The following is a 24662-nucleotide window of genomic DNA, read 5'->3' as shown; positions in this document are numbered from 1 at the left end:
TGAAGATCACAGTTGAAAATGTGCAAAAGAGCCCTTTGAAAAATAATGTGTAAGTCTCACCTCTCCCCACTCCACCCCTATGTTTGTGAAAGCTTTCCTGTATGGCTGTGTGTTAAACAACTTGATGTTTCTGTTTAGGGCCCAAAGCAATGTTTTGCATGTGATGGGCCCTCAAGAGGAAGAGCTGAAGTTGGCAGCATGAATGTGGGACTCCACACCAGGTGTCATGTAAATGTGGAGTGTGCAGAAAGAGCCCAGGAAAAGCCTGGGGGTGCTCCTCTGTACCAGCATGTATTACTGCTCCTTCTTGGAGCTCCTGAGCATCTATGACTGGGGCAGCTGAATGTACTTCATGGAGTGCCACATGTCCAACAAGCTGACAGGTCAGGTGAAGTCATTTCCATCCAATTTTCCTGAATATTATTTTATTGAGACTCTTGTCACTGTAAATATCTGAGCCTGGGAGGAAAATGTGTTAAGAGAAAAATGTAGGAAAACACTGTGCTGATTTTCCTTAGAGATATTGTGATTCACCCTCCCACATTTCCCAGGGTGTGAACTACTTTGCAGTACCTCACTGTGCTCCACCTCCCTCTGAAAGCTTACCACTCTCCTTTGCTCTTCCTCCAAGCGTCTTCTCCTGTGACTTTCTTGCTCTCTGGTTGCTCTAAATCCCAGGGCATAGAATGGGCAAGGATCCAGGAGCAGTGTAGAAGGGGAGAGGAATTCATTTTCTTGCTTGATAACCCTGCTCACACCATCATTAATATTAATAGTGCTCTGAGGACCTTTACTCCTAACAGTAGCCTCACATTTTACATGGAGTCAATATTTCATAATGGTTATGAACTTGGAGTCTAGCACTACCGGAGTCTCTGGGTTCAAATTCCAGCTCTCCAGTTTTGTAGCTGCATGGCTTTAGCAGTTATTTAACTACCTCAGGTTGCTCACCTACAAAGTGGGGATGACATATCTTCATATAGTTATGAGGATTAGATGAATTAATATTTACAAAGTGTTTATGCCTGGTACATAGATAAAGGCATGTGTTAGGCTTCATTTTTCAAAAGCTGGTAGATAGTACAAAAATTGCATATAGAGAGTATTTTCCTTAAAATCCCTATGACTCATGAATTGTACCACTTACAATACTACAGATAGCTTATTTAGTTGAGTGTCTACTGAAAGCTTTGGCTTGTATTTTGAGGCCATGGTGTTTGAAGAGTATGTGTCTTTAAACTTGCACTCAACACAAAGAGGTGCTCTCACAACAATAGCTCAGAGGAGAGGTCTGAGACTACCCAAGGAAACAATAGATTCTCCTCTCCCTTTTCACACTTTCTGGCAAACCATTCAGAGTAAAATGCTAGGTAGAAATGCCTATTACTTGTATTAAATAACTCACTCTTGGCTCTCACTAAGCATGTGGCTGCATTTGTAAGCTACCCACATGTATGAGGTGATTCCACTCTACTGTAAACTGTGAGGGAAGCGCACTGGACTGAAATCAGTAGACTATCCTTGCCACAGCTATTATGGGGCCTTGGGGAAGTCATTAAACCTCACTGGACATTAAATGATTACTAAGGTCTCTGCCAGTGCAAATGGTCTGTGATTTTATTAGGCCCAGAAGGGAGCTGATGAGAATAATCAGATGTCTAATTTGTGCCATTGCCCTCCTCTCTGTAGACTGTTAATTGGGTGAGAAATATAGTGGGACTTTATTACTTCAACTGGAATAGAGGGAGATTTGCCTGATCCCAAAGCCCTCCTCTTTAGCCCACATGGCAAGGCTATCATGTTCATTTCAGTGTTAAAGTTCATCTTCATGTTCAGTAGAGATTTATCTAACGCCATTCTCCTAAGCAGCATCTTTATTTCATTGCTACTTGATTATAGAGTACGTAGGAGTAGGGTAAGTACTGAGGTCACCTTCTTGACTGACAGAGCAGGGAACTTCTACTGCTAGCGTAGCAAGGCAGCCCAACCAAGAGGTAAGCACTGGTTTCTGTGTCCAGGTTCTGGAAGAAAGGGTTCAAGGAAGTGGGTCTAGGAGATGTTTCCTATGCTCCCTCTTTTCCTTTTGTTCTCCCTTTCTGTTTGATTCCCATGAGAATCTTTTTGAGGAAAATCTGGCAAGTGTTAAGCATGATTGTTGTTTTTCCTTGTGACATGGAGAGAAGAGAAGGATGTAGAAAGCAGAAAAGTGTAGGGCTCATGTTGACTTTTAAAGTTCAAATTAAATTCTGGAGAAACCTAGTAATTTTTGACAAGACTTTTTGAGACAAAAACAAGGAAAGAGTTCATTTAAAGATCATTAAGCCAGGATCTATTAGTCTAGGCACATGTTTCCAAGTTTCTTTTTTCTCTCTCTCTCCGCTGGACACTGAGTTCACATTCTGAGCTTATGCCATTCTGCCAGTGGCTACATTGTGTCATTTGTTTCCCTTGCAGAGAGTGTCAATGAAGACCTCAAAGTCTGGAGAAAAATGACCTTTCATGGAATAAGAAGTATACCTCCTTCTACATGTTTTTGTCTTACTGACCTCTGATAACTGGAACACATGACTCTGGGTCTGTAGAAAGTCAACTGATCAAACTCATCCTCACCATGCATCAACTGTTCAGACTGGTTTTGGGACAAAAAGATCTTTCACGAGCTGGGGACCTCTTCTCCTTAGATGACTCTGAGATTGAAGACAGCCTGACAGAAGCTTTGGAGCAAATTAAGATAATTAGCTCATCTTCAGTAAGTAAACTGGTTTATAGACTACATCTCTGAAATGGCCTGTCCTAGAGCTAGAGATTTGTATATATCCTGGCAGAAAGATCTTTGCAGGGGAAAGAGGAAATACCACTAACATTGGTCTCTCTTAATCTGCTCTGTGGTTTTGTTGGCATCTAAGAAATATCAGTAGGGAAGTCATGGCTTAGTAGGTGGCGGTTAGATCATCTTTTGCCCACTCACAAAGACCAGAATTCTGAAAATTGCAGACCAGCGTGGAATTCTCACAAAAATATTATTTAGGGGCTATTTTTATATCCTTGAAATGACACTGAGAGGAGAGGGAGCCAATCCAGGGAAAAGCAGACCTGCAGAGCAGCACAACAGCATCAGTAAACAAGAGCAGGGTGTGTGTGGGAGGCTGAATAATGAAAGAAGGCAGGATGACACCTCCTGCCACGCAGGTAATACGAGACAAGGACAACGATCGCTTTGCTGCCAGAAGTGACAGTTGCCCAGGGCTTGATAACGCTGATTCTGTTTACTTCTGTATTGTCTCTATTTTTTATCTTTCCCTTGCTTCTTTTTCTACCCACCTGCACCCCTACTCCCTGGACCCGCCATTTAATTCCACCCACCCATTATTAGTCCCCAGTGTGATCAGACAGATGTAAAACCTCCCATCAATACTTGCATTCCTTCGCTTCTCTTCAATGTCAAGATTATATATTCTGAAAGCACTTCCCAAAGGGGATGGATGTGGAGTGCCCAGTGTGGTTTCATGTTGACCTTCTTGATTGTACTTGGACCCTCCATGAGACTGGTCCCACTTCAAAGGCCTAGGGCCACCAGGCATCCACCCACATCCTCCCAGCTCAGCAGTGTTAGCCAACACTTGGCACAGACACTCATTGGAAAGATGAAAGTGGTGGGACTCAAGCCATACAATACTGAATTGGCAAATGTGTGCATATTTCAGAAACAACAGCGCTCTTCTGTGTTACAAAGAAGATATATTTAAAAGGTATACTGGCAACCCATGCAGCCTCCTCTTCAAGCCTATTTTCTCTTGCTGGTTGCCATTAACATGCTGAACTCCCCCCAGTGACCAATGAAGTCACTGCTCAAAAAACTCTTCTTTTCTCAGGTAATGTCTTTGATGGCAATTACTCATCCACATCTTTTCCAGAACATTAATCAACTTAGTTTGACGCAAAGCACAACATGTTCCTGGTACATTTTCATTTTCTGGGTAAGATTTTTGTCCTGTTTTCAGAAGCCCCTTCTTTCACACTCCTCTGCAAATCAGTTGGCTGAAAATTACACCGGTTTTCATCTTCTTACTAGGAAAACAAAACAAAACAGAAATCAAAGATCACATAAGTTCCCTAAAGCCTACTTCCACTAGAGGTCACTAGTGGCCAGTTATTTATTTTGTTTGCATCATTAATTGCTTTGTTTCACAGACATCAAATTCAGAATTTTAGGACTGGTGACTCAGTTCTATTATATAGCTCCACTGGTTAACCATTAAGGCTGGCAGGTCCCTTGCCATTAGGATCATCGTCCATTCCTTCAGCTGTCCAAATAGCATCTCACTCTACCAGGAGTTCTGGAGAGCCAGGAGTTCGTGTGTCTTCTTCATCTACTAACTTTTACCACATCTTACTTCTTCCATTTCTCTATCTGTAACCCTCTCATGGAACAGAAGAAGAATGGTAGCTTGTAATTTACATATATCAAGTTTGAGGTTACCAATGCCAGCAGCTCCTTATCTTCCTTTTCTGATTAGCACATGGAACCACCATGCCTGCTCTATGGCTTACTTCCCTGTTAGCTGCGTCCCATCCTTCCCTCAGATCCAGCCCCAGCTATTCCTCTCTAGGCCTCTCCTAATGACCTTGGATCTCAGTAATCAATTCCACTTCTCAATTTCTCTTCAGAAACGTAGAACAGGAAGGGATCTTCTAAATTGCCTTTTCCAACTTCCAGCACAGAAGATTGCTGAAAAATAGGTGGCTTCTCCTGTACTTGCAGTGATGCGAATATGGTGGGTTTCTAATATTTTTACCTGCTTCTCAATTTCCCTTTGGTAAATTGTCCCTTTCCATTGCATGAAGCCTTGATGGCGTCTCCATCAAGGTTCCATACTCATGAGTGCCCACTACCCTTCCCTATCAGTGGTGGGGGAGAGAAGAGGTGGACACCTGGCCCAAGCTTGAAAATCAGAAGTTTTTCCCCAGTAGTTTTAGGAAAGATATCAGCAGGGGGTGATTTATCATGAGGACGGTGCCCCAAAGAAACAGTAGTTTACTTCCTCCCCCTCTATCATTGTAGCTGCCTTGATCACTGCTCCTTTTAAGGCCTGGTACTTCACTTTCTCCTTCAAATATGTGGGCCACCTCTTATCTTCTTCTTATAGCTATTATTATTATTATTTGCTGTACTTATTCAGACTTTTTCTGTTGCTTATGACCAAAGAACCCTGACAAAGAGAGAGCATTTTCATTGTTGGGAGTTCAAATTGTTAACATGTTCCTCTGCTTAGCCAGATGAAATCTTACTTTGTACTTTCTACCTGTTGTCTCTGTTCTGTTCTCTGCCCCCAACAATCAAAAGAGTCTACCCTCTGTTTCTACAAGAAAAACTTTAAACCTTTTGAAGATAAGCACCAGGCTTCACCTCTGGCTTGTCTCATCCCAGCTAAACATCTTAGTGACCTTGGGTTTTTCCATGACAAAGAAGGAGCCTGTGTCTGGGAAAGGTTACAGCACCTCATGTTGTAGCCATCAACTGTCAGATCTGGAAAACTCAATTTTGTTGGTACCTGAGAAATGCTATCCAAATCATGCTATCCAAATACAAGACTTGGAAATATAAATTAGATTAGAACACGATGTACTGATTTACAATGAAAATTATAACTCGTACGGATCAGAATTCTTGTGTGTTTCATGCTGTTCTCAAGTCTGTTTACTCAGTCTTTCTTTGGATAAGAAATACTTTTATTGATTAGGTTTCTTCCTCCTCCATGACAATCACATTCCAGCCCTTCCTCCCTGAGATTACATCTAACTCACTTGCAAAGTCACCCATCAAAAGATAATGTCTTGGTTTAGGCCTGTACTGGCTAATCCCACTCATACGAGTGGACTTTATTGGTTTAATCCTCAAGGGACAATCTTGTTTCTGCATTGTTAGAGAAGGCTTCATTGAAGCTCCCAGGTATGGCCTACACTCTTATCATTCTGCTTACCCTCCTTTGGAATAGTCCTAATTTATTATTGTAATTTATCATTGCCCAATACTCAGACCAATTGCTTAGAACAACTACTAATACTAGTCAAATATTCTATGTTTTTAAAAAATCAGTTGTCCACATTTATCTTGTGATGTGCTAAGGCATTCAGGTTGAATCAAGACTTGTAATTAGATGAGTTTAAATTTTTTAAAGTGTATTCTGCCACATTTTCAACATTGCAAAAAAAAATTATTGTCTTTAAGCCCTCATTCCAGAATATGTCTTTTAAACATCATGATTCTGTCAAATATATTACTTAGCAGTTTCAGCTTTGTGGAATCCAAAAATGTGGCAAACAAGCCTCCAATCCTTCCCCCAAAGCCACTCACAAAAATAATTAAACTTTACTAGATTTTACTGTCCAGTCCATGTCCTCTTTTGCTACCAGTTACTACAAAATACTACTATGAAATGTTTTGCCCTTGTTTCACTTTGAAAATGTGACTACTCAACTCAGTATCCTCTCCAAGTTCCCAAACATACCTTTAAGTTTTGTCTTTTCATTTCGAGTCCTTTCTAGACCAGTTTTACCTGATAATCACTTGTACTAACTTGGCTTTCCTCCCAGGCTACTCCAAGAGAGATTGTCTCATCCACTCATCCACTTCTCCCACCTTTTCATTGGTGTTCACCTCATGCCCAACCGATCCACCTGCCTTCCAGTTCTCTTTATTTTTCTTTTAACAATGAAACACACCAGGCACACAGAATCACCCACTTTAACATGTTAGGTACAATTGAAAATCCCTGCATGTCTCTTTTTAATCCAATTCTCCTCCCTCATGCCTCCCAAGGTAACCAATATCCTCCTTGTGGTATTTAGCTATGCATGGTTGCTTTTTGTTTTTGTTTTTGCTACACGTCCATGGTTCCAAAGTGAATTACAGCATAGTATTTTGTATTTTTAAACTTTATATAAATGTTGTCATAGGGCTCAAATTACGTTTTTGAGATTTGTCTATATTGGTACAGGTAGTTTCAACTCATTTATTTTTGCTGAGGCAGAGTATTCCCTTATGTGAATGTGCTACAATGTATTCATTCTTTTTTTGGTTTATATTTATTATTTAAACAGTGCTACAGTAAACATTGTTGTAATTGGCAATTTTGGCCAATTATTTCTAAAGTTCTAAATACTTGTAATTGCCAAGTATTTCTAAAGTACACAATTAAAAGTGAAACAACAGGTTTTAGGGTTTTGTGTATTTGCAACTTTGTGATATACCAACAAATTGTTTTCCAACAGGGATGTGCCAGTTTACACACCCAACATCAGTGTACGAAAGTTCCAGTTGCTTTATATCCTCACCAGTGCTTGCTTTTATCAGATTTTAAAAGTTGTTTTTTAATCTAAGTGAAGCAGCATGTAATTGTTTAAATATACACTCCTCTCATTATTACCAAGGTTGACCATTTTTTCATATGCTTATTTGCTATATGCCATTTGTTTTCCTCTGAAGGAAGTGCCTACCACTTTACTTCCATTGAAGTATCTGTTTATGTTTTTTTTTCTTTTTTCTTTTGTAGTCTTAAAATCTTATTTTTATTAACTTGGACTATTTTGTATATTCTTGTATTAGTCCTTTGTCACCTATGCAGGTTGCATATCTCACTCTGATACACAGCTTATCTCTTACCTTGTAATAAGTCTTGATATCTGATAGGACAGTATTCCCACCCTTCTTTAACATTGCTTAGTTTTTTTCTGTTCTTTAATAATTTTATATTAAGCTTCTCCTGTTTTCTGAATAATTCTATCAGTATCTTAACTGGGTGTTATTATAACTATAGATTAATTTGAAGAAAATTAACATCATTATGTACTACTGTCTTTATATCTATAGACATTGCATTTCTATCCCTTTATTTATATGTTTTTAAATGTTGCTCAAAGAGGTTTTATGATATTTTTCCTAAGAATGTTAATATTATACATCTTTTGTTAAATGTATAAGTGTTTTATATTTTTTCTGAGAATATAATAATATTCTTTTTTTAAATTATATTTTCCAATTCTATTTTCAGTTGATTATAACATAAATGATTCTTGTATGGTGATCTTATGTTCAGCAAACTCACTCAACTCTCTTACTAATCCTAATAATTTGTCTATATACATTTTCCAGTTTATTCAACAAATATTTATTAGTTGTCTACTATGTTTCAGACACTGTACTGGATGCTAGGATAGAAAGGTAATCAAAAAAGACAAAAAAAAAAGCCCTCTGACATCATCCATTTAATTGGGTAAGACAGAAAATAAACAAATAAATAAGGAAGATATGTAGCGTATTAGAAGATTATAAGTAAGTGCTATGTAGAAAATTAACGCAGAGGGCAGTGACAGGATATCGGAGGCTTGAAATTTCAAATAGGGTGCACAAGGTAGTCCATACTGAGACAAAAGCTGACATTTAAGCAAAACTTGAAGGAGATGAGAGAGCAATACTTTTGGGTACCTGGAGGAAATCATTTCAGGCAGAGGAACTATTAAGTACAAAGGTCCTAAGGCTGTAGACTGGAGTTTCTGAGGTCAGTGTGGCTGTGCTGGAGAAAATCATTTCAGGCAGAAGGACCATTAAGTACAAAAGTCCTGAGGTTGTAGGCTGGAGTTTCTGAGGTCGGTGTGGCTGTAGTGAAGGGAACAATGGGGAAAGGGAGATGAGGTTAGGAGAGAAGTGGAGGCTGGATTGTTGGAGTCTTGGGCAGCCACTGGAGAGTTCTGAGCAGAAGTAACATGGTCTAATTTTTCTATTCCTGTTTTGGGAACAGTCTGTGGAAAGGCAAGAGTGAAATCAGAAAGGCCAGTTGAGTGGCTACTGAAATAATTCAGATAAGAAGCAGCAGAGGTTCTGACCATCATGGAGCAGTGGTGGTGGTAAGTGTTCAGATGATCCTGGTTGTATTTTGAAGATAGGACCAACAGGATTTGCTGAAGTATGTGCATGTGATGAAGAGGGGGAGGTGGGGGGAAGGGGGAGAGAGAAAGAGAGAGAGAGAGAGAGAGAGAGAGAGAACGAACTTAAGATTTTTGGCCTGAAAAACTAGGATGATAAAATTGTCAATAATTAAGATGAAGAAGACCAAGGAAGGAAGGAATTTGGAAAGGGAGGGTGAGGGGAAGGGAGTGTAGGAAGAATCACAAGTTCCACTTTACATGTGTAAAGTCTGAGCTGTCAGAATTCTGAGTGGAGATGTGCAAGTATTGTATGTATGAGTCTGGAGCAGGAGAGAAGTCTGGGCTGGCCATTATAATTTTGGAACTTGTCAGCCTTGAGACTGAGCGAGATCACCAAGGGAGTGAGTGCAGACAGAAAGTAAAAAGTCCAAAGACTGAGTCCAGTACTCAGAAGTTAAGGAGATGATGAAGGACTAGGAAAATAAACTGAGAAGAAATATCCAGTAAAAAAAAAGAAAAAGAAAAAAAGAAAGTCAGAAAATCATGGTGTTCTGAATGCCAGGTGAATAAACTGTTGCAAGGAAAGAGTGATGTCAAATGCCACTGATTGGTCAAATGAGATTTGTCACTGATTGGTCAAGACTGAGAATTGACTGAGGTTCAGACACATGAAGGTCATTATGACTGGACAAGAGCAGTTGTCACTGGATGGGTCAGACTGAAAGCCAGATTGGAGTTAGTTTGAGATGGTGGGAAGAGAATTGAAGAAAATAAGCAATGACAACCCTGGGCATTTTCCCATAAAGATCAGAGAAATGGGCTGGTATTTAGAAAGAATGGGATGGGGAGAGAGGAGAGAATCAAGAAAAAATATGTTTTAAATGGAAGAAGCACATTCCTTGATTATTTTTTATGTGTAAGTCATCACTTTAAAATAATTATAGTTTTATTTCTTCCTTTCCAATCCTTATTCTATTATTTGATTTCTTTGTCTCACATCCTGACTAGCTCTCCAGAACTAGATTGACTAGAATGAGTTATCCTTCTCTCTTTTTATTTAAAGAGAATTTTCTGACTTTTCAGTGTAAGCATAATGTTTGCTCCAGGCTTTTGGTTAATGCTCTTTATCAGATTAAGGAGGTTCCCATTTATTCCTGTTTTTCTAAGAATTGTTTAATTTTATCAACTGATTTTTCTATCCTCTTGAGATAATCCTATTTTCCCCTTTAATCTGTTAATGTGGTGAATTACAGTAATAGATTTTTCAAATATAGAACCATTATTGTATTCCTGGAGCAAAATAAAATTTGTTGTTTATTTTAATGCATTTTAAAATTTGATTTGCTATTTTTAAAGTAGTTTTAGAACTATGCTTATATATGAGATTGGTCTTTAATTGTCCTTTTTCCACTGTCTTTACCTAACTTCGATATCAAGTTATACACAGTAGTTTCATAAAATGAGTTGAGAAATGTTTCCACATTTTCTGTTATCTGCAAGAGTTTTGTAATATTGTGACCTAATCCTCAAAGATTTCATAGAACACTATGAAACTCTCTGGCACTATAAATTTGTGTATTTTTAATAGATTTTTAAACTACTGATTCAATGTTTTTGAGGAAAATTAGGAATTTTGCTTCAGTCACTTTTGGTAAAGTATATTTTCTAAGCAATTTTATATTTTATCTGAGTTTTCAAGTTTATTAGCATCAAATTGTTTGAATTATTATTTTTTGGCAGCTTCTGTATTCATTGATATCTTACCAATATTTTCAAAGCTTTGTCTTCTACTTTTTAAAGTTTTGATTTATTGATCATCTGTATAGGATCATTTCAAAATCTTATTAATTTCTTTTTAAGTCTTTACTACTTTACTTTTTGTACTTTATCTAGCTTTATTCTGCTGTTCTTTTTTTTAGTCTCCTCAATTGTATAATTAGGTTATTGATTATTTTAACTTTCTTATTTTCCAATATAAGCATGTAAGACCATAAATTTCTTGCTAAGTAACATTTAGTATCATTCTACAAGTTTTGAGATATGTTTTTATTGTAAATTCTAAATATTTTCTTAGTTTTATTGTGACTTCCTCTGACTCACAAGTAATTTAGAAGTTAGTTTCAATTTCCCCAAGAATTTTTATAATCTTTTTGTTGTTAAGTTAAATCTTAACTGCATGTAGTCAGAGAATGTGAACTGCATGATATCAGTTATTTCGAAGTAGTTGAGACTTGCTTTGTTACAGAGTTTATGGCTAATCTGTGTAAATTATAATAGCTAATACTTATGTAGCACTTATTGTGTGCCAGAAACTGTTCTAAGAGCTTTTCACATTAATATATTTATTTAAGTAAATTTTTGAGATAAGTATACTAATATTCCCATTTTATAGATGAGGAAACAGGCATAGAAAGGCTAATAATGTAACTTGACCAAGGTTGTATAGCTAGTAACTGGTAGAACCAAAAATCAAGCCCAGAATGTGAGTTCAGAAGCTGTTCTTAGCCACCAAACTATGCTGCCTCTTTTTTTTTTTTTTTTTTTTTTTTTTTGAGTCAGAGTCTTGCTCTGTCGAGTGCAGTGGTACAATCTTGGCTAACTGCAACCTCCGCCTCCTGGGTTCAAGCAATTCTCCTGCCTCAGCCTCCTGGGTAGCTGGGATTACAGGTGCCCACCACCACACCTGACTAATTTTTGTATTTTTAGTATAGACGGGGTTTCATCATGTTGGTCAGGCTTGTCTTGAACTCCTGACCTCGCCATCCACCCGCCTCGGTCTCTCAAAGTGCTGGGATTACAGGCATAAGCCACCGCGTCTGGCCTATGCTGCCTCTTTAAATGTTTAATATGTGCTTGAAAGGAATGTGTATTCTCTAATTATTGGATGTCTTAATATCTGTATTATTGGATATTAAATATGTTGATTAAATAACTCTTGTTAATGATATTGTTCAAATTTTGTATATCCTCAATAAGTTTGCATTTGTTTGGACCGTCAGTTACTAACAGATACGTTTTACATTTTCCATTATAATTTTGGGTTTGCCAATTTCTCTTTGTAATTTTGTCAAGCTTGTTAGGGGCTTTTTTATTATGTATGCACAAGTTAAAGATTGTTATTTGTTTCTTGGAGAACTTTTCTTTTCATTAGTATATACTGAGCATTTTTATTCCTAATAAGTTTTGCCTGTTTTCTTTGGAGTAGAAATTATCTATTTTTTCTTTGTCTGTCTTTTTACTTTTACCTTTCTATGTCATTATGACTTTAATGTAATTTGTAAATGTTATGTAAGTAGATTTTTTAAATAATCAAAATAGAAAATATCTGTCTTTTAATTGGTAAATTTAGTCAACTCATACTTATTATGATAAGCGATCTATTTGGATGTATTTCTTCATTTTATTTGTGTTGTATTTTCTGACTTTTCCATGTTTATTTTTATATTTTTTCTGAAAATTTTTAATTGAGTTTTTATCGTTTTATTTCCTGCCACTCTTGGGACTAGTGGGTTGAAGATTATGTATTCTATTTCTATTATTTTAATATAGTTGCCTTTAACATTTTAGCAAACATACTGATGATATTTCATCAATTCTAAGATAGACATTTTCCCATATTAAAATCTCTGAAATAAATATATGTTTTATAATTGATGACAATCTTCCAATTGCTGTTGGCCAGGCCGTAGTCATACATAGTTGTCATGGCCTACATGTGCAGGAACTTGTCATATTGTTCTTCATATTGTTACCATTCTAACTGAATTAGATACCTTGTTGTTCCTACCAATGTTGAGTTAAATATCCATTTAAAATGTTTTCAAAACTACTAGACTATAATGTGGCACTGAAACAGAAACTTATTGTGTATGCAGAAAGGCATGCAGAGATAGCATCATGGTACGTAAGTTTTATATTAGTTAACCAATCATTGGGGGAATGACAGCAATTCCACATTTTCTTGCAAAATAATAACTGGGCACTATATGGAACCTAAAAAAGAATATAGTTTTTGTTACTGAGATATTGGTAAAAGATCACCTATTACACTATAATAAGTAATACAATTGAGGGCAGGAGAAATGGACAATTCTCTTAGCCTAGATGAAAGAAATTTCAAGGAAATGAGAGTCTAGTATGCTCAATTAATATCCTGTATAGGACTCTCTTGGAGGCATGATGCCCCTCACAATTTAACTGGCAGTCTCTTCTCTTTCTTCATGACACACGAACTAATCATAGATCTTCTCATTGATGCCATCTTACATTTGATTAATTACAGTAACTATGTCTAAAGTTATTCAGGAACTCTGTCCTCCTCCTATTCCTAGAAGTACCTTGGAAGACTTTAATGCCCATCTTACATGTTATTAACCAGCATTTTTATTTACCTGTGTAACACCCTTGAAACTATTCTTTTTAAATGAGAGGCTTTAAAAAAATGTATAGTCAATGCTTGCTTAAAGTACCTAATATTTCCCTGTTTCTTTTTTCACCTTTCTTTTTTATTGACTTTCTTTTTTGTTTGTTTTCCTGAATCCAAGTTCTTGTTTTCTGAAGTATACATTTTAAAAGTATCTTCAGCAAGTGCAGTGGCATGTCCCTGTAGTCCCAGTTACTCAGCATGGTGAGGCAAGAGGATCATTTGAGACAGGACTTTGAGGCTGCAGCATGCTATAATTGCATCTCTGAGTAGCCACTGTACTCCAGCCTGGGCAACATAGCAAGACCCCATCTTTGGGGAAAAGAAAGTTCCTTCAGTGAAGTTCTGTTAATGATAAACTCTCTAAATTTTTTTTTCTAAAAAAGTCCTTATTTTTGCCCTTAATTTTGAATAATTACCTGAATATGCATTTCTAGATTGGCAGCCATTTCATTTCTCAGTAGTTTCTATTATTGCTGTTATGAAATGTGCTGTCATTTTAATTGCTATTTCTTTATACCGAATCTACTTTTCTCTCTAGTTAATATTTTCCCTGTGCCTTTGGTGTTCTATGGTTTCACTATTACTTGTCTAGATGTGGTTTTATTTGTATATTCCTACTCAATCCTTATTGTGTTTTGTGAGTTTGAGGGTTTTATGTCTTTTTTCAATTTTGTAAAGTTCTTAAACTTTTTCTCAAATATTAACTTTCACATCTAATCTTTCCTTTTAGAAATGATATTTATTCACTCAGTTGTGCATCCAACAAATATGTATTGAGTACATACTCTCTTCTAGCAATATTCTAGGCATTGAGAACATAATAGTACAAAAAAAGAACAGACAAAATCATCGCCCTCCTATCCGTCATATTCTGTCCTATTTTATCTTCAATATTTCTTGATCTATTATATTTTCCATCTCTATGTGAGATATTATATTCTCAGCTCTATCTTCCAATCCATTAAGTCTTTTTTTCAGCTCTATCCATCCACTGTTTCATCCATCTACTGAGGTTTTAATTTCTAGAGATTTCTTTTTTAAAAACAAAATTTCTGGTTTTTAAAAAAGTGACTTGGTCTTTTAAAATAAAAATAATTATTCTTTATACATTGACTGATTTTGAATATATAATTTTATAATTTGAGGTCAATAATTTCTTACCTGAAATTTTTAAATATCTAATCTGCTCTGTGTTTAATCTGCTTACATGTGCTCATATTGGCTTATTTTCCTGGGTGTTTTGTAATATTAAATTTTTAAGTTCAGCATAAGTAAGATTTTATTTGTGTAAGTACTGAGTGGTCTGTGTTGAGTGTTGTACCTTCAAAGTGGTTTATATTTGCTTCTGCTAGGAATCCCAGCAATACTGTCAGTTCTGAGCTCACTTGTTGCTAGTGGTGGTGACGTCTTGGCTTTGGAGATTCTTGAAGTGATAAAATAAATGGCATAATGTATCATTATATACACATTGTGTGTGTGTGTGTGTGTGTGTGTGTATGCTTTTAAAAGTGGAAAGAAGGATGAAAATATAAAGGATTATTAGTAGGGATGCCAATGTAGAATATAACTATAACGGTAATAACTATGTGGTCCTTGTTCCATACATTATTAAGTAGTTGTGGAATAAATGTATAAAAATATCAACCACACATGAAAATGTTTGTGAAGAAGTCCAAATATCTCTCCCCCCTGACAACATAATTTATACCTAGAAAACACTGCAGATACCACCAAAAGGGTCCTAGAACTGATAAACGACTTCAGTAAAATTTTAGGATACAAAACTCAATGTACAACAAGCAGTATCATTTCTATACCTAGTAACATTCAAGATGAGAGCCAAAACAAGAACACAATCCCATTTACAATAGCTGCAAAAAACTAAAATACCTAGGAATGCATCTAACAAAGGAGCTCAAAAATCTCTACAAGGACAACTACAGCTACAAAACACTACTGAAAGAAATCACAGATGACACAAACAAATGGAAAAATATTCCATGCTCATGGATTGGAAGAATCAGTATCATGAAAATAGCCGTACTGCCCAAAGCAATTTATAGATTCAACACAATTCCTATCAAACTATCAACATCAGCTGGGCGTGGGTGGCTCACACCTGTAATTCCAGCACTTTGTGGGGCCAAGGCAGGTGGATCACTTGAGGCCAGTTTGAGACCAGCCTGGCCAACATGGTGAAACCCTGTCTCTACTAAAAATACAAAAAATTAACTGGGCCTGGTGGTGCACGCCTGTGGTTCCAGCTATTTTGGGAGGCTTAGGCATAAGAATCACTTGAACCTGGGAGGCAGAGGTTACAGTGAGTTGGGATCCCATCACTGCACTCCAGCCTGGGCGACAGAGTGAGACTCTGTCTTAAAATGAACAAACAAACAAAAAACCTACCAACATCATTTTTCACAATATTAGGAAAACCTATTCTAAAATTCATATATAACCAAAAAAGAGTCAAAATACCTGAAGCAATCCTAAGCAAAAAGTACAAAGCTGGAGGCATCACATTACCAGACCTTAAACTATACTATAAGGCTACAATAACTAAGACAGCATGGTACTGGTATAAAAACAGACACATAGACCAATGGAACAGAATAGAGAACCTAGAAATAAAGCTGCACACCTACAACTATCTGATCTTTGACAAAGTCAAAACTAAGCAATGTTTTGACAAAGTCAAAAACTTAGTTTTTTGACAAAGTCAAAAACTTAGTTTTTTGACAAAGTCAAAAACTTAGTTTTTTGACAAAGTCAAAAACTTAGTTTTTTGACAAAGTCAAAAACTTAGTTTTTTGACAAAGTCAAAAACTTAGTTTTTTGACAAAGTCAAAAACTAAGCAATGAGGAAAGGATACCCTATTCAATAAATGACTAGCCATATGCAGAAGAATGAAACTGAATTCCTACCTACCATCATATACAAAGATTAACTCAAGGTGGATTAAAGATTTAAATGTAAGACCTCAAATTATAAGAATCCTCAAAGATAATCTAGGAAACACCATTTTTGACATTGGTCTTGGGAAAGAATTTATGACTAAGTCCTCAACCACAATTGCAATGAAAACAAAAATTGACAAGTGGGACCTAATTAAGCTAAAGAGCTTCTGTTTCTGTAGCAGTACCATGCTGTTTTAGTTACTATAGCCTTGTAACATAGTTTGAAGTCAGGTAATGTGATGTCTCCAACTTTGTTCTTTTTGCTTAGGATTGGTTTGTGTGTGTGTGTGTGTGTGTGTGTGTGTGTGTGTGTGTGTTTGGTTCCATATGAATTTTAGAATAGTTTTCTCTAATTCTGTGAAAAATGATGTTGGTAATTTGATAGGAATTGTGTTGAATGTATAGATTGCTTTGGGCAGTATGGCCATTTTAACAATTCTGATTCTTCCAATCCATGAGCTTCTTTCTGCACAGCAAAAGAAACTATCAACAAAGTAAACAGATAACCTAGAGAATGGGAGAAAATATTCGTGAACTATGCATCTGACAAAGTTCTGATATCCAGAGTCAATAAATAACTTAAACAATTCGACATGCAAAAAACAATTAGTCCCATTAAAAAGTGGGCAAAGGACATGAACAGACCCTTCTCAAAAGAAGACATAAGCAGCTGACAAACATGAAAAAATGCTCAACTTTAGCAATCATCAGAGAAATGCAAATCAAAATCACAATGAGATACTATCCCATACCAGCTAGAATGGCTTTTGTTAAAAAGTCAAAAAACAGCAGATGTTGGTGAGGCTGCAGATGCAGAGAAAAGGGAAAGCTTATACCCAGTTGGTGGGAATGTAAATTAGTTCAGCCACTGTGGAAACCAGTGTGAAGATTTCTCAAAGAACAAAGAACTACCACTTGACCCAGCAATTCCATTACTGGGTATATACTCAAAGGAAAATAAATTATTCTACCAGAAAGACATATGCAGTTTTATGTTCATTGCAGCACTATTCACAATAGCAAAGACATGGAATCAACCTAGGTGGTCATTAACACTGGATTGGATAAAGAAAATATGGTACATATGCACCATGGAATACTGCACAGCCATAAAAACAAAGTCATGTCCTTTGCAGCAACATGGATGCAACTAGAGGCCATTTATCCTAAGTGAACTAAAGCAGAAACAGAAACTAAATACGATACTTTTTTCACTTATAAGTGGGGGCTAAGCATTTGTACAAATAGACGTAAGGATGGGAACAATAGACACTGGAGACTAGAAAAAGAGGGAGGGAAGAAGGTAAGGAATGAAAAACTTACTATTGTGTACTATACTCACTAGCTGGGTGACAGCATAATTTATGCCCCCAAACCTCAGTGTCATAAAATATACTCTTGTAACAAACCTGCTCATGTACGCTCTGAATCTAAAATAAAAGTTGAAATTATAAAAAATTTTTAAAAAGAAAGTGAGAGATAAATACTTTCCCAGACAAATAAAAACAAGGAATTCATTGGCAACAGACCTACTCAACAAGAAATGAAAGAAATTCTTCAGAGATAAGGAATATAATATATTCAGACACTTTTATCCATCCAAAAAAATGAAGAACACTGGAAATGCAATAAAGATATCTATTAGAAAGAAAGAGAGAGAGAGAGACAGAAAGAAAGAAAGGAAAGAAAGAAAGAAAAAGGAAAGAAAGAAAGAAAGAAAAAAATAATGAAAGAAAGAGAAAAGAAAGAAAAAGAAAGAAAGAGAGAAAGTGAAAAGAAAAAGAAAGAAAGAATTTGTAACTCACTGTAGGTTATAAACCCAAAGCTGGCTTTTAGGGTTATGGTATCCTTAAGGGAAATAAAAATAATAGCTAACATTTATCTGCACTTACTGTGCACCAGACACTGTTGTAAATCCTTTCCATGTATTAACTCATTGAATACTTGCAACAATCCTAGGAGCCAGATAGTAACAATATTCTAACTTTAAATATTAGGAAACAGAGGCTTAGAGAGATAAGTGATTGCCTGAGATTGCAGAGCTGGTAAAAGCAGAGCGGAGCCCTTAGCGTGGACATTCTGATGCAGTCCATGTTCTTAACCACTATGCTATGCAGCCTCTAAAGGAAGGGAGGGAGAAATGATTACATCCTTTGCCTTAGGACTCTCCATTCTTTTCTTTCAAGTTTCCACTCCCATGCCCAATTCATTCTTCCCACCACCAACTGCTTTATTTCAGGTATTCCCTCCCTTTTGCCAGTGGGCCATTCCCTGAAGACTGCTTTCAGAGTAGGTAAGAGTGACTTAAAAGGTTAGTGAATGCTGAAGTGGAGGTGTGTTGAGTGAGAGTGAACCATCCTGATAAACAAGCCTGGAGCAGCACAATTTGTGGCTTTTTCGTTGTCCTACTTCTCCAATTTGACACCCCACCACTTTAGGATAAATTACTTTAAAATTGACAATGGCTAGGTCACTGTGAGAATGACTCTCTAAATCTGGCTTGATGGGTTTGACATTAAATAGATTTGGTCCTTAGAAGTTCCTCATTTTAATATGCACAGGTACTGACCCAATATCAAGCCCAAACATAAACACATACACATACGTATTTCAAAAGAACATGATATTTTCTGGAATGCAAGTCAGAAAAACCCTAATTGCAAAGCTGATCCCTTGCCAAAATGCTTTAAATGATTCAATTATACCACTAAAACAGGTTAAAATTTTTTTTTGTCTTTTTGAATATTTGTTAAAGGAAGCAGTTAACTGTTTATTCAGGTTTTCCCCCTTTTTGGAGGAAATCTCATTTTGGAGAATTTTTTCTTCATGCCATGTACAGAATTTGAAGATATAAAATTTTTGAAGTTGAAAAATCTCTTTGTAGTAAAGTGCTGTGTAATAAGAAATTCATAGCTTTAAGAGGCTCACAGTAATATCAAAGTTCATAACTGATGTATCTATACCTGATATATTACTATATTTGTTGCAGTTATGAACAATGTGAAGTAATTTATCTTTATGGACAGCTGCTTAACTTTTCTAGTTAGAAATCATAGGATATTTGCCTTATGTTCAACAATGTCACTGACATGATCCTGTACACAATGGCTTCATTCGAAAGGCCCCTTTCAAAATTCTCTGATAATTCATTACTTTCTTAGCATGGAAACTGAGTTCTAGTGTTCATGACCAAGACACAGATGACTGTCATGTATTTTTCATTGAGTTGCACCTTCCACTTTTATTGAGGCTTGTTTCATTCAGACAAACATCTCATTGCCATTTATTAATAAACTATTATTTGGACATTGTTTGCTATGCTTCTAGTGTCATCTATATAAACTGTTCCCAGGAAAACAGACTCTGAAATGGTGATTACCATGCAGAACATTTATAGGGGAGTGCTCTGAGAAACAATACCTGTTAGGGGGTAGATGAAGCAGGATTGGGCAGAGGAAAATTTTGCACTGTAATGCAGCTGTGAAAAAAAGGCCTCAACTAATCTCTCACAGGGACCTCTGGAACTGGGATGACCCTTCAGAGTCATCCTACGACAAGGGACCAGGCCTTCATATCTCCATGATGACTAGTCATTGGATGCAGGTTGTCCAATGGGAGGAGCAAAATGTTGAATGAGGCCATTCCCTTTGACCACAGAAAATTTCTATAGGCAGACTTGGCTACAAACCAACAGCTGAGAGAATGAGTACCTAGGTCCTGGAGAGGGGATTTGGGCAATGTATCATCATGTCCACTATAGTCTACCCCAGAACTGTTCTAAATGGTATGCTTTGTATAATAAATTTATTCTATATGGAAGCAGCTTCTCTGATAAGCTGATTGATCTCTTGTTCTAAGGAAATTTATAATAAGAAAGTTAGTAAGAGGATCTAACATGTCTGTGATTAACTGGTTTCCTTGAGGGATGGTGCCATTCTTCGGGCCCAGCATTAGCTTCTGTTGCTGTCAGGTTTCACATCAGGGCAGCGTTGAATGATGCATAGCTTCTATCCCTCACCATAGCTATTCCATTTATGTGCCTGTTGGATCACACTAGAGTGACTGATGACAGAGGCTTGATGTCATTTAGCTGAGTCATTCTCTCTACTTTGTGTTTTATTGCCTCTTTTGTGATGAATGCTCTCATGGGCATTAACATGGGATAAAAAAGATGTTTATACTTTGTGCCCAAGTCATGTGTCCACCACTCCAGTTCTTATCAAGGCTGCAATTGGTATGCATCATCTCTGTGGTAGGCTGAATAATGGCCCACAAAAAATGTCCTCATCCTAAACCCCAGAACCTGTGAATGTAATCTTACATGGGCAAGGACCTTTTCAGATATAATATAATTAATAATCTTGAGATTGGGAGATCATCCTGGATTATGTGGGTGGGCCCAATATAATCAAGGGTCCTTATAAGTGGGGAAACAAGGTCAAAGGTGGAAGAAAGAGAGGGAATGATAAAAGCAGAGGTTGAAGTGATGTGCTTTGAAGATGGAGGAAGGGACCATGAGCCAAGGAATGCAGGTGGCCTCTAGAAGCTAGAACAGATTAAAAAAAAAAAAAAATGCCCTCAGAGCCTCCAGAGGGCACCAGCCCTGCTGACACCTTGACTTTAGTCCAGTGAGACTGATTTTTGACTTCTGACCTGCAGAACTTTAATTTCTCAACACAAATTCTTGAGCCAGTAGGTATGTGATAATTATTTGCAACTATAACAAGAAGACAAATGCAGTATCCCTCCTTTACAACCTCTTCTGGATTTCCTTCATCTTCAGCTAGCACCTCTATTAATCTAAGTTGCTTCCTAGTTGAGTTACTCAGATGCACTTTCTTGAGGGATCTGAGTCCCTGGACTCCATTCCTTTCTCAGGTTGTGACTGCTCCATTGTCCATTTACCATCAAAATTGGGCAAGGGAGTACCAAGAGATATCCCCATTGTGTAACAGCAGCCTATTGTCTTCTAATGATCATGGCTAATTACTCCTGCCAGGTTGGCAACTCCTTTCTTGATCTGCTGGTCCCTTGACACAAAGAACCTGAGGTGACTGGGCTGTTGGGCTCATGTATTCTACCTGCAGGGAATACAGTACCATGCAGTGGTCACTGTTTTAGTATGTGTACTGCCCCTTGGAGGATGGTGTTTCATCTTAACAGGATATAAGGTTGAGTGGCTTCTTTGCAAGCCTGCTCCATTGATTCATCAGTCTAGCAGTATTGGGGTGGGGGCAGAAGAAGTTATGGTATGTGATAGAACCAGTGAGTCCCATGATTATGTGCCTACTGCTGTACATCCTTTGCTATAAAATGGTTCTTTGGTTTGATGCAGTGTTATGTAGAATCCTATGTCAGCAGACCAAATGCTCTGTGATCCCTCAAATAGTGAATCAGGCTTAAGCCCTGTGGGCAGAAAAAAAGCAAACCCAACCCTGGATTACATGTAAATTCCACTCAATATGATTGATGTCCCTTCCAGGGTGGAAAAGGTCTAATGTAAATAACTTGCCACCAAGTGATTGATTTGTTTCCTTGAGGGATGGTGCCATTCTGAGGACTTAGCAGGGGCCTCTGTTGCTGGTAGATTTACATCAAGGCAGTGGTGGGTGATGCCTAGCCTCTATCCCTCACCATGGCTACTCCATTTATGTGCTGACTGGATCACACTGGAGTGACTGATGACAGAGGCTTGGTTGATGTCATTTGGCTGAGTCATTCCCTCTGCTTTGTATTTTAGTGCCTCTTGTGTAGTGAATATTCCCATGAACATAAAAGATGTTTATACTTTATGTCCAATCCCATGTGTGGATCCATGCTTCTTACCCAGAGCTCCTTATTTCCAGTTTCTCAATCGTTCTTTTTTCAGGCCCTTGGCCATTCAGCCAAGCCATTTCTCTTGCCACACAAAATTCACGATCAGGTGCATGGCTGAAGCTCTGACTGTTGGGAGAATGTTCTCTAATTTTTGTCTTTCAGGGTCACCCTGAGTAGGTCTATACATAAGAGAAGTCAAATTTTGAATTTCACCCACATACCCAGCTAACCCATCAGTAAACCAAGTTGAGACATTTTCCTCCTCTGTCAGCTGGCCATGAGGGAACCCCTCATGTGGCCATAAGTGTCACCTGAGTGTAAGATGTTATTTCTATAGTGGTTGATGACCCAGGGGTCCGGGTCACCTGTTCACACAGCTTATTTGTGCACTCTGGCTTTTTTCATGTCTGGTCCAAAATGTACCACTTCTTAGTAAAATTCTTGAACTTCAAAACTTAAGAAAAAACTCAAGCGTAATATGAGCTAATATGACATGTTTAAGGCCAAATATATCTATCATATCACTTTATATAAATGGGTAAAATGCACCTATTTTTTTAAAAAGACTTTTAGATTAGATCACCGGGCAAAATCTAGCAAAGAAGAGACATATATTTAATGACTTAGGAAATGATTTAGAAAATGTAAAAATAGGCTGGACATGGTGGCTCACACTTATAATCCCAGCACTTTGGGAAGCCAAGGTGGGGAGGATCACTTGAGCCTAGGAGTTCAAGACTAGCCAGGGAAAAATAGCGAGACTCCATCTCTACAAAAAAAAAAAAAAAAAAAAAAATTAAAAAAATTAGCTGGGAATGGTGGCATGCACCTGTAATCCCAGCTACTCAGGAGGCTGGGATAGGAGGAACCCTTGAGCCCAGGAGGTTGAGGCTGCATTGAGCCATGGCACCACTGCACTGCAACCTGGGTGGCAGAGAGAACCTGTCTGAAAAAAAAAACAAAAATTAAAAGTTAGAAAATCTAAAATAAAAAGATGCAAAATTAAACAATGATTTACTTGACTATAAAACACATGTGAATAATTCAAATTAAAGCAAATCATTTTGATGTTTACCACAAAACCATATCACATATTCAAACCTAATATATAGGCTATTTCTTTTTTTTTTTAACACCATGCCAAATTAACAGATAAAGCACAGGAAATAATCATTTGACACAGAAAATCAATGCTGAGTCAAAACTAATCCTCTTTGCTTAAAATTGTGAGAGTTTGCCCACTCATTTGCTAAGGCAGGGCCCTCTGTTCTCAAATGAAGACCTGTGAAGTCTACATGTAGCTCCACCATGCTTAAATTGTTGATTATGATAAAATGGTTTGGACCCAGACGATGATCAAGGACTTCTGTATACTCTATGTACTAGGCATATTTTTTACTATTAAGAATCGTTGAATAATGCTACTAAATTATTTCCTAGAAAGTTATAGAAAGAGAGTTAACAACCACTCACTTGATACAATATAGGTTGTAAAATAAATTTTAAAAATAAGAATAAAATAGGCAAATGATATGAGGTAAATGTAAACCAAAAGGAACAGGGATCATGTTCTTTAGTCAGATAAGAAAAAATTCATGCCAGAAGCATTCAGTAAAATAAAGGCACTTTGTTTTTTTAATGGATTTAGTTCACAAGAGTTATAAAGATTAAGAATATCTTTATGTTAAATTACATAGCAATAAAATTCATAAAGAAAAACTCCAGGAGATACCAGTAAAAGCAGATAGACACATTAGTTGCAGGAAATGTTAATTCACTTCTGTTGAGCCACTGTAAGGTCAAATAATAAGTAAGATTATAGAGAGCTTAAATCTTCCAAAATCCTTTTATGGACTTAGCATAAAATTGATACAAAACCTGACAAACATAAGACCAAATATTGACGCAAAAAAATTTAAATAAAATAGTAAAAACAAAATTTAGCAGCACCTTAAAAAATTATTTCCCAAGATCCAGTACAACATGTTCCAGGAACGCAAAGTTAACTAATATTGGGAAATTTGTTTCTGTAATTTATCATATTGATAGATCTAAGGACAAAAATATTTGATGTACCTATAAATGCTAAAAAGGCATTTAATGAAATTCACAATTTATTCTTTATTTAAAAATAAACTCAATAAAATAGCAATAGATTGATACCTCTTTAATATTGTAAATTATAATATTATAAAATCTCTCACCCAAAAAGCCAGCATAATGCTTACTAGGGAAATTAAATCAAATATATAAACCTTGAAAATAGAAAGTGATGTATTCTATATGATTTAAAACATTTACTGTATTTTTTTGTTTGTTTTTTTTTACCATAAAATTTTATGCCAAAAATCAAGAATCAAAACTAGGAACTAAGCTAGCATTCTTGTTCTAATCACTTTTATGTGAAATAGCATAGAAGATTCTAGCCAACATAATAAGCCATGGGATATATAAAATATATAGATCTCAGAAAGGCTGCATGAAACACAAAAATCTTTTTAGAAAACCCAAGATGATGAATTGAAAATTTATCATA

The 24662-nt window shown here is 36.7% G+C and overlaps 1 protein-coding gene across 11 annotated transcripts in view; it reads left to right on the top strand.

Annotated features, from left to right (window-relative positions):
* VEPH1 (ventricular zone expressed PH domain containing 1) overlaps positions 1 to 24662 on the top strand; it is a 246924-nt gene that overhangs the window by 5453 nt on the left and 216809 nt on the right. For 6 of the 11 annotated variants that reach the window (XM_054681216.2, XM_001152941.6, XM_009446743.4 and 3 more), the window contains one exon: positions 2455 to 2749. In XM_054681216.2, coding sequence (XP_054537191.1) covers positions 2612 to 2749 — 138 coding nt within the window. In that variant the 5' untranslated portion in view covers positions 2455 to 2611. Of the gene's footprint in view, positions 1 to 2454; positions 2750 to 8798; positions 8905 to 9635; positions 9842 to 24662 lie in introns of those variants that run through there. The other 5 variants (XM_054681221.2, XM_063807299.1, XM_054681219.2 and 2 more) reach the window with 4 other exon arrangements.

The sequence above is a fragment of the Pan troglodytes genome, chromosome 2 (genome assembly GCF_028858775.2).
Source record: "Pan troglodytes isolate AG18354 chromosome 2, NHGRI_mPanTro3-v2.0_pri, whole genome shotgun sequence".
Classification (NCBI taxonomy): domain Eukaryota; kingdom Metazoa; phylum Chordata; class Mammalia; order Primates; family Hominidae; genus Pan; species Pan troglodytes.
The sequence above is the reverse complement of the archived record's forward strand: the minus strand, read 5'-3'. Positions and strand labels throughout refer to the sequence as shown.